Raw genomic sequence first — 11,366 nt, 5'->3', positions numbered from 1 at the left:
TGTAGTCAAGACCTTTTAAAGATATCTAGTCTGGATTAATGCCACAAGCTATTCCAATAAACTGTGTGACAAAAGCACTCCTCAGTTCACCTTGTTCTGCTACTTTTGACAGGTCTTGTGTCTGCGGCTTCATTCCTGACGTTGTGAATGGTCTGGAACATATCCCAGAACAAATGCCACACACGCAGGAAATGCAGAGTAAATAATTATCAGAGTGGGAGGGCCAAAAAGTCATTGTCAAAGGCTTCCCCCTGTACAAATCTTTCAAAAACTAGAAATCAAATCTGAATAAAACTAGAAATTTTGTCATCCACATCCATTGTAATTTCCAACTTTCCCTAGGCTGAGGCAAGTAATGTTTATTTCACACCCAACTCCTCAACTCATCATCCATTTTCAAAATTACAGCCACAGCCATACAGACAGCTTTGTTATTAAAATTGTCAATTTCATGAACAAGATGGAATGATGCAATTCTTTGCTTAATTTGTTCAAACTAAACTTGCCTAATGACGCAGAGTCAAAAGTAATTGTTTAAAATGTGGTATGTATCAGGTTCTGAACATTTTGAGCATTTCAAAAATATCAAATGACGTTACAGACTTCCTCTGGGGGTGGAACACAGCCTCCTCTCCCCTTTGCCCTCAAGCCACTTTTGCTTAGGGAAACAAAAAATGACCAGTAGCTGGATTCCCCAACCCTGATCATGAGTCACAAGCCCTATCCACTACTCCACATTAATTGCAGTACCTACTGTGGACTCAACTGAAATCAACCAGCTGACCCATGCATGCCCCCTCCCCAGGTTGAGTGGTTGAGACGACTGCACATGCAATATGGAAGTTGCAGGTTCAAATCCTGTCAAAGCAGGCCCTATGAAATTTCTCAGTGAAGCTTAGCAAGCCTCAAGCATGTAATGTTATTAAAATTGCATACTGGCAAAACCTCTCACCCCTTTTTGAAATCTGTAGAAACTGTCTCATGAAATTATAATTCCCTTGCCACTATTTTTGGGAATTGTTTACAAGGATAAATCTGACACAATTGTGGTTGTACAGTACACTAAGATTACTTTTTATCTAAGTAAATCAAACAAATGAACAAACAAACAATTACAAACATTTGTTGCAGCAGCAGCTATGATTTGTTTGAAAAATTACAAGGCACTTAGGATTATTTGAAACGTAAACAGAACATTTTAGTGATGTAACAAAAATACAACTCAAAGAGTGAAAATGGAATTTGAAAGCTAACTCCGGTTGACACAATTAATTTCAGACTTTCCAAAAGATTCATGTATTTTCTAAAAGTTCCCAAAATTCTTGAAAATAACAAATAAATGTCAACAACTTCATCTTATAGACTGAAATACCATTACCTTGAAGTAATTAATACAGGATCTTGCAGTTGAAACCGCACGTCTAATGTCAAATCCAGTTCAAGTCCATATTTGTCTTTCACAAATATGGACTTGAACTATCAGTATAACACATTTTTTTGTAGAAAAATATAGGATACGTCAAGCGATCTCTTCAGGTCTTCATAGTTTCGTATCTTACTTTCACTTGATAAGAAAACTAAAAAATTTCAGTGCAAAAGCAAAAAAAGCCCCCAAAACAAACAACCCCCCCAAACAACCCTACATCACCATTTAATATCCCTCTTACATATGTGATGCGAGTTTAATGCATATCTCAACAAGCAAGAATGAATTATTGCAAGAGCTCAGCTGATGCAACACATCTCTCCAAAGTATTTTAAAAATGTTTGTTGCTCAACACATCACACAAGGTTTTCTGCCTTCAGCAGAGGTCCAGTACCTTTTGGCGATAAGTAAATTGCATCCAAAGCTACACCATTACAGCCATATAGTAAATGTAGTTACCTGAAAATTCATCTGCATTTTAACACAAAGAATTGTCTGGTCTCCACTCTAGCCTGACAGACAAAATCTATTGATGCCCGAGTATTTCAGCCAGGCCTGCTGCCTTGTAAAAATAGCCCAGACTGAGCGGTGTTTTCTAACTTTCTTTTGTTCACAAACCTGGCTTAAGCAGATTTTGCGCTTAAGCAGCTCTATGAAATTGGCCCCAGGACAACAACAGGTCTATGACCCAAGGTGCTTATATGCTTCCATGTGGGGGTGTGTGTGAGTTTGTTTCTGCATTCAATTGGGGTCCTTGAACAATAGAGGACAATAAGGTCCCCAATTGACAGAGGGTCCTCTATTGACAACTGTGTACAAAACATATGGGTGGTCTTCTAAAAAAGTTAAAGTACAAACAAAAGAGGAACAATAGGGGGTCCCCATTTGCAGGCAAATACACACTTGGGTGTGTGTGTGTGTGTGTGACACACTATGCCCCAGCCCATAATACTAATCCACAATACAAAAATATCAACAAAGTCATTTCTACAGTTCATCTACACACACACCCCAGCAGGATTGTCACTTTTTCGGAACAGACTAAAAGCACACTGTCCTGAAAAAACCAACACCAAACAACCAACCGACCAATAAACTAATTAAAATCCTTAGGAAAAAAATTTAGACAAATGACAGAGATGGATTAAAACTACTTATGCCAGTATGTACAATTCCCACTAGAGACTTACGTATTCATGCACGGCAGTCTCTACCAAATATACAATGGGAGCACATCTTACACACAAAACAAGCCAAAACTTGAAGAATCATGTAGAAAGTATCCCCATCCATTATGGGAATAAGTGGCCATATTCGGATGTTGCCATTGTAGGTTTTAATGACCCTTACGTACACAATACCGGCAACACTTCCACCACGTTCATTTCCTAGAACACTAAAGAGATAGTCACCTTGAACCCCAAATTACTGACTGACATCACAACACCAACACCACCAGGTTTTATAAAGTGAAACCTTCAGCAATTTACTATGCAGCTGCGCAGTAGCCCCTAGGTCTGTGTTCCAAAATGGTCCAATTTCTTTGCTGAAGTGAAATCATTTATCTACAATTTGATAATTATGCTGAACAGGAAAAATTTAAAACCTGCGCACCTGCAACGACAAAAGTTTCTGAAACTTGTGCATATGCGATTGCTGTACTGAACCAAATAGCAAGGCTGGTGGCATATAGACCACTGTTTGAAATGAGGCACACAGTTTTCAAAAGTTAACGTCCATGTTTCCTTCGGGAGCACTTTCGAAAATGCAGCGACTCTTACTTGAATTTACCCTATTGCAATACTGAAATATAACATTATCACTGAAATCACTGTAAATTCTATGAAAGAAAGACAGTTTCTCACATTTGCGACAATGTAATATCAGCGGACCACGGTAATTAATGGTGGTCGCTATGCCGTTCATTCCTTCTTCTGTCCCTGACTGTTCTTCAAGTCGTCCGAGTTATTGGGAATAAGTTTCTCCAGGATGTCCTTGAAGATTTCCAGGCACTCAAGGAGCCCCGAGGTGTGGTTGGTGTGGAGCCACACCTTGCGGTACATGTCCATGATGCTCAGCAGTCTGAGAATCAAAACAAGATAATTGGAGTCTGGTGCTGCAACTCAAAAAGTCCTGCCTACGGCTGACAATAGCAGGTGCTTCTATGGAAGCCAATGGCTGCAGTAATTTCTCATAGATGTGTGCGTTGCTGCCAGCCATAGCCATGACTTATAGACGCAGACTGATTTAGGGACTTCAAATCATTTCACAAGTGAGCAGCTCATCCGCTTGAGTCCCACCTGACCAAGCTCACAAATATTTTTCTAGTGAGCTCTCAGATGGCACTCAGAATATAGTAATTATTAACTTGCATCTATGAAGGTCAGCATTCACTATTAACCCCTTCGCACTGGGAACCGTTGACAGCCGCGGCTTTCTCTGAGGATTAGTGCATACCACACATACAGTCTATTCACCATTCAGCTGCTGGTTCAATGAGGCCTCCATTCAGGGCATAACACAGCCCAGCAGTCACGGTCAACAGAATTACCGGCGCGAAGGGGTTAAAAGTGTAGAGAGTTTCATGCAATCAGTGCAGTACAAGCAGTACGCGCTCAGGTGCAATATAGTGCAATAAATATGTGTGAGCTTCAGCACAACAGCACGCTACAATGCATGCAGGTGACTTGTCTTTTTCTACTTCTGCAACTCTGATTTTGGTTGAATTTTCTAAAGGGGGAGGGCACGGCCCTGTATGTGCTGATCTCGGCAGTCTGGACCAACTTCTTGTACTTACTTGTTGGCACAGTCTGTCTTTGCTGTCTCGTTAGCATTGGCTAGACCAACATTGACGACGGCCGAGCCTACCGATGCACCATCAGGCTTCTTGCCAGCCAGGACAAGGACGCGAGCCACCCTGTAAAAGAGAGAGAAACAATTTATTTTCCATGATGATCAATGTAAATGGTTTATCAGCAACATAAGCTGTACCATCAACTTTGAGTATTTTCAGCAAGGCCCGACACACCTGACATGAAGTATGTGCAATAGGGTTAAATTTCAGCATTTCGTTTCGTAATCATTTTAACGTCACTTGTCAGGCTTAGAACTGCACTGGAATCTTACAAAGATGGCAGTGTCTGCAGGAATGGTTTATGAAAAAGTGGGCTCCAGACTGAGGCCCTGTCCAAATTGGGCTTCCAGAGCTACGGCTAGGTCTACTGTCTGCGTGTCTCCACGCATTTCCATTGGAGCAAGGACCTAGACCTAGCTCTAGACAAGAGATTCGGATGCAGCCTGACTCAATCTGTTTCAACACAGCAACCTACTGAAAACTCTTGAACACCCCAGCTACTGTTTCCAGTGATTTTTGTTGAAACGAGTAGGTTATGATGGCCCCACTGGTACATGAACGTTAAAAAAAGCTATCCCACGTCATTGAGTTCTACATAAGTTTTGGTTCACACCATGGACGGCAGGAATGCACATTTCAGTTGCTTCAGAAATTGAGTAGGGCCACCAAGTGCAAAGCAACCTGTCCAGTTACTACATCGGTCAGAACCTAGTACCTACCTGCTAGCCCACAGGATGATGTCTGTCGCCAGTTGAAGCTCCACAATAGCAAACTCCTGCACTGGGGTCTTCTCACACGATTCCAGAGAGGCTTGTATCTTACGGAGGTGCTTCAGGGTTTTCTACACAAACAAACAAACATGCAAGACTTTTCAGTGATGTCTGAAGTGATACTTGAAAGGATAGTTAAGTACTTTTCTCTTTTCATACCAAGTCCCATCCATTCTTACAATGAAAAAAAAGAAAAACGAAGCAAAAATAAAAACACATAGAAAAGACTAGGCAAATTTTCTAATTTTATTCTCAGAAACCAAAATAAAAAACATCACTTCCAATTTGGGGTCCAAATATTGCTCATGAAACTATTAGAACAAAATTGAAACAGAGAAAATGTGTTGGTATTGGGTTCCATTCAGTCATTTATAAGTCCATTTATGTGTAATGAATGCTGGAGAACAGTCCTGACTTCCAAACAGGCCTGACTTCCGAACAGTCCTGACTTCTGAACAGTCCTGACTTCTAAACAGTCCTGACTTCTGAACAGTCCTGACTTTGGAATAGTCCTGACTTCTGAACAGTCCTGACTTTGGAACAGTCCTGACTTCGGAACAGTCCTGACTTTGGAACAGTCCTGACTTCTGAACAGTCCTGACTTTGGAACAGTCCTGACTTCTGAACAGTCCTGACTTTGGAACAGTCCTGACTTCTGAACAGTCCTGACTTTGGAACAGTCCTGACTTTGGAATAGTCCTGACTTCTGAACAGTCCTGACTTTGGAACAGTCCTGACTTCTGAACAGTCCTGACTTCCGAACAGTCCTGACTTCTGAACAGTCCTGACTTCCGAACAGTCCTGACTTTGGAACAGTCCTGACTTCTGAACAGTCCTGACTTCTGAACAGTCCTGACTTCTGAACAGTCCTGACTTCTAAACAGTCCTGACTTTGGAACAGTCCTGACTTCTGAACAGTCCTGACTTCTGAACAGTCCTGACTTCTGAACAGTCCTGACTTCTGAACAGTCCTGACCTCTAAACAGTCCTGACTTCTGAACAGTCCTGACTTCTGAAGAGTCCTGACTTCTGAAGAGTCCTGACTTCTGAAGAGTCCTGACTTCTGAAGAGTCCTGACTTCCGAACAGTCCTGACTTCCGAACAGTCCTGACTTCCGAACAGTCCTGACTTCCGAACAGTCCTGACTTCCGAACAGTCCTGACTTCCGAACAGTCCTGACTTCTAAACAGTCCTGACTTCTAAACAGTCCTGACTTCTGAACAGTCCTGACTTTGGAACAGTCCTGACTTCTGAACAGTCCTGACTTTGGAACAGTCCTGACTTCTGAACAGTCCTGACTTTGGAACAGTCCTGACTTTGGAACAGTCCTGACTTTGGAACAGTCCTGACTTTGGAACAGTCCTGACTTTGGAACAGTCCTGACTTCTGAACAGTCCTGACTTTGGAACAGTCCTGACTTCTGAACAGTCCTGACTTCTGAACAGTCCTGACTTCCAAACAGGCCTGACTTCTGAACAGTCCTGACTTCTGAACAGTCCTGACTTTGGAACAGTCCTGACTTCGGAACAGTCCTGACTTCTAAACAGTCCTGACTTCTGAACAGTCCTGACTTCTAAACAGTCCTGACTTCTGAACAGTCCTGACTTTGGAACAGTCCTGACTTCTGAACAGTCCTGACTTTGGAACAGTCCTGACTTCGGAACAGTCCTGACTTCGGAACAGTCCTGACTTCTAAACAGTCCTGACTTCTGAACAGTCCTGACTTCGGAACAGTCCTGACTTTGGAACAGTCCTGACTTCGGAACAGTCCTGACTTCTAAACAGTCCTGACTTCTGAACAGTCCTGACTTCTGAACAGTCCTGACTTCGGAACAGTCCTGACTTCCAAACAGTCCTGACTTCTGAACAGTCCTGACTTCTGAACAGTCCTGACTTTGGAACAGTCCTGACTTCGGAACAGTCCTGACTTCTAAACAGTCCTGACTTCTGAACAGTCCTGACTTCTAAACAGTCCTGACTTCTGAACAGTCCTGACTTTGGAACAGTCCTGACTTCTGAACAGTCCTGACTTTGGAACAGTCCTGACTTCTGAACAGTCCTGACTTTGGAACAGTCCTGACTTCTGAACAGTCCTGACTTCTGAACAGTCCTGACTTCCAAACAGGCCTGACTTCTGAACAGTCCTGACTTCTGAACAGTCCTGACTTCTAAACAGTCCTGACTTCTGAACAGTCCTGACTTCTGAACAGTCCTGACTTTGGAACAGTCCTGACTTCTGAACAGTCCTGACTTTGGAACAGTCCTGACTTCGGAACAGTCCTGACTTTGGAACAGTCCTGACTTCTGAACAGTCCTGACTTTGGGACAGTCCTGACTTCTGAACAGTCCTGACTTTGGAACAGTCCTGACTTCTGAACAGTCCTGACTTTGGAACAGTCCTGACTTCTGAACAGTCCTGACTTCTGAACAGTCCTGACTTTGGAACAGTCCTGACTTCTGAACAGTCCTGACTTCTGAACAGTCCTGACTTTGGAACAGTCCTGACTTCTTAAGTTGAACTATATATCCCCTTAAATATTAGTAAGGGGCCTTACTGAATCCTCTAAAATCCATCACTGTGCAGGAACCAAATATCATTTCTGTAGTTTTCAAGGGGTATCAAAGCCCAACAAGAGGCTTTTGAGATATGGGTTAACAAACTTTTGACTAATTAGCTTGACCTCCTTTGTTTGGACAGCCATATCTCCTGACATAAAGCACCGACAGAGATAAAATTTACATCATTTTAAAGCTCTTAAAAAGGCCTTTTTTTTAAAATAAAATAAAAATCCTACGTACTACCCAAAATTATGCAAATATTTTTCAAATGCGTAATTTTTTTAAAGTTTTGACTTATAAAATGTAACCAACATTTCCAGAGAGATTTAGGATGGGTACTGTGGAGATGGATTTGCATTGGACAAGGCTGCTGTGAACAGCCTCTTGTGGTAGCAGATATGGCTCTGTGGGTGCACCCAAAGGTGTAAAAAAAGATGTTGCAGTGGGAAATGTTGTGCAAATACTGTTCAAATGACTCTCGCAAAGCACTATTTGTAGCATTTGGCTGTAATTCCAAATTTGGCCACAATATGTTGTCTTTCTCAAAAATCAAAACTTTCAGCCAGCAAGTTGTTCAAACCCCTTGTGGATTTTGAGTGGTCCAAGGAAATTAGAGTTAAATACAAAAGATCATTAACACCATATGCGCTGCCACTTCGGCTAAGGCCAAGTTCAAACCAGCAGTGAACAATAGTTGCTGATCTAGCTTGACATTAGTTAACTATGAATCCTTTCAATTCCTGCCAAAAGCAACAAGTTCCAAGGCCTGGTTGGCATTAGAACAAGTAGGTATGATTGCCACATTTTCAAGGTCAGCAGATTTATGGCATGTTTTTTTTTCCTGTTCCGATGTCAAGTTTCCAGGAGTTTGTTTGAAACAATACGCTACCTGTATGACTTCGGGGGTGACATGTTTCAAGTCCACGTCGTCTGGTCTGGTGATGAGCTGGCACAGGAAAGAACCCTTGGGATTGGGGATGTTGGCAAGCTGACCCTCGGCCATGTCCCAAGCTGACCGAGTCAGGAAAGTCTCAGCCCGCCCCAGCTCCACGATCACCTGGCCCAAGCCGCAGGCGCCGTCCATGAAGAAATAGTGGTTGATGATGTCTGCAAGCTTGGTACTGACGAAATCCTGTGATGAGAGAGAGATACAGAGGAGGGAGTATAAGTTTCAAGATGCTCAAACAGTACTTGAGGTCCTCATAATACAGGCATGCAAATAGTAAGTGGCAAAAAAGCGCCAAAGTCAGTCCTGAACGAGGATGCTTGCTTTACATTCACAACGATCGATAAAAACGACCTGCAGTGTTCACAGATCGATGTAAATCTTGAAGGATTAAAGACTAATATGGTCAAGTAGGTATGATCATCATGGAGTATGACTCACGAGTTCATGGACAGATGGACAGTCCAATCAATCCATGCACGAAATTCTCGGAAGCAGCAACTCACTCCCCTCAAAACCAGTCGTTGCTAAAAACTTGGCCTGAATTGGAAACTCACCAGAGGCACGCTTTTATTCCATGCCAGGCCACTGGCCGTTGCAATACCGGGGAAGCTGATAGTGGGCTGGTTGATGTGCATGGATCCCGCCCAATCCGTGACCAGCAGACCCATGGCACAGGGAGAGAGGGCAGCTGATTGGACAGCATTGTGAATGTTGTTCATGGCCGCCTCTGGACAGCCAACAATGCTGAAATAGATTACAAAAGGAGTTAATTTTTCATCTTTAACTTTGTTCATGATGAGTCTGATAAATGAAAGTGATTCTTAATCGTAAGAACGACCAACGGGATACAAAAGAATGAGGCTTTTTTGTTACAGCGCATTATAGCAAACAGTCTGTCCGCGCAAGCCACACAGTACCGTTTCCTGAATGAGGACACAGCAATTTTTCATCTTTTTTGGATGCATGTAATTTAGCTGGACGTTCTCTGTGTGTGAATAGCACAAAGTCATTTACGTGTTTCCAAATACATCTGAGTTTCCCTAGACATCTGTTTCCTTGCTCTGTGGTTTATGTATGATATCAAACAGCATAATGTGCACCGTGAAGTTCAAGGGCGTTCTTTTGAAGCAAAATGTTTGATGTATTGTGACTTAAATGGGACAGACGACACAAATTTTCAGGAATACAGCATTTGTATACGGTGTACCAATTATGCTGGCCGATCACTGTCACTTTACTGAAGGCACAATATTTCTGGCATCAACAAGACAAGCACAAAATGCACACATTCAGACAAAAATCAGCCTGATACTCTGAAATCATTATGATACTGTTTATTGCAAGAGTAATAAAATGAACCCCAGGTGGTAGTACATATGGAAATGTTGCCATCTCAAAATACATGAACTTGAATATGGTCTTGTATGATGTTGTGATTAGAATAATACAACCCTGTATGGAAAAACGAAATGAACAGTGCCCTGTTAATATGGAAGGGCTGCGTAGCACCGTGATCAGAATATCGACAAGAATATAATATCAAATCAGTGCTCTGAAATATGTGATTGCCGAGCTTTGAATCTCTGAGTTCTAAATCTGCTTGCCCTGAAGAAGGTACTCAGTTACCCAAAGCTCGGCAATCACATATTTTAGAGCACTGATTTGATATTAAATTCGTGCCCTGTTAATAATGGGAAAGGTACAATCAACACATGGAAAAATCTTACTTGCACTTTCTGACTTACCTGTCCCACGCAGCAGTCCCGGGACAAACCATGAAAGGCATTCTGAAAAAAAAACAAACACACATGTACAATGACAGAGTTGATGTTTTTTTCACGGATGCACAAAAGGTACTTCCAAATTTGTCCATCACTGTCTGTATTTATGCGAGTACTTATTTCGATGGTTAGGACTACCGAAGGGCATTGATGGGCTTACCCTGCCTCTGTGAGAGCTGTGCACGCCACACTGTAGTCATAATCAACCTGTGAAATATCAATAATGGATGAATCATTGGCAGCTATAAAGCAACCTACGCAAGTTGACTTTGACCATGGGAAGTGACCTCTTTGAGGAAAAGGCTCTGTGGTACAATGAAATACAAATCAGTTGCAGTGAATGTGTGTGATTCATCGCAAAGGAGCTCAAGTCTGCTTCAACTCCTACCTCAGCACCACACTAAGCCTTGATCTATCTGCAGTCATACTGACCAGTCTACTGGTGACCATTCACAGAATGGTTTGTGGGTGGCAAGGACCCTAGACTGACCGTTAGGGGCTGCAGACTGTTGTTACAGGTCAATCGCATGCCGCCCACTGAACTACAACCCATAATATATCTGGTGTGATAATTCCAATGTAAGCACATGTATGCAAGTCACAAAACACAATTGAATGCTGTGACGTGTTCCATGGCTTTTTTTCACACTGGAGATTATTTTCATTTGGCTTTACAGCATGACAGTAACTCGGCATAAATTCAATGTGGCTATTTGCCAACACAAATCAAAACCGAGATGTCTTTCCTGATATGACCCAACCTGAAAACATGTGTCAGAGGTTACCACAGCCATGTTTGCATTTACGACTTTAAAGAATCTTGCACGATGAAAATCTATATGAATACTAAAGTTTTCCACTCACAAATTTAACTCAATCAGAATGCCAGACTGAATGGCACAAGATAAGAAAAGGCGGTCTAATCTTTCTAAAGCAAGCTAAAACCCTATTACTGAAACAAAATATGGTCTTCAGGCTCATTGTTTGGATTCAAACACTGTGTTTAAAAAAAGAAAGAGCACAAATC

At 42.1% G+C, this 11,366-nt stretch overlaps 1 protein-coding gene across 2 annotated transcripts in view; it reads right to left on the bottom strand.

The window, feature by feature from the left end:
* Positions 1–301: 301 nt before the first annotated feature.
* Positions 302–11,366, bottom strand: part of LOC110975172 (uncharacterized) — a 30,761-nt gene continuing 19,696 nt past the window's right edge. For both annotated transcript variants that reach the window (XM_022227385.2, XM_022227384.2), the window contains exons 16-22: positions 10,500–10,546; positions 10,304–10,345; positions 9,113–9,302; positions 8,499–8,741; positions 5,000–5,121; positions 4,224–4,343; positions 302–3,508 (exon numbers count right to left, since the gene is read on the bottom strand). In XM_022227385.2, coding sequence (XP_022083077.2) covers positions 3,349–3,508; positions 4,224–4,343; positions 5,000–5,121; positions 8,499–8,741; positions 9,113–9,302; positions 10,304–10,345; positions 10,500–10,546 — 924 coding nt within the window. In that variant the 3' untranslated portion in view covers positions 302–3,348. The remainder of the gene's footprint in view (positions 3,509–4,223; positions 4,344–4,999; positions 5,122–8,498; positions 8,742–9,112; positions 9,303–10,303; positions 10,346–10,499; positions 10,547–11,366) is intronic.

This window comes from Acanthaster planci, linkage group LG01 (assembly GCF_054643075.1).
Source record: "Acanthaster planci isolate LZ-2023a linkage group LG01, COTS_SCS, whole genome shotgun sequence".
Classification (NCBI taxonomy): Eukaryota; Metazoa; Echinodermata; class Asteroidea; order Valvatida; family Acanthasteridae; genus Acanthaster; species Acanthaster planci.
The sequence above is the reverse complement of the archived record's forward strand: the minus strand, read 5'-3'. Positions and strand labels throughout refer to the sequence as shown.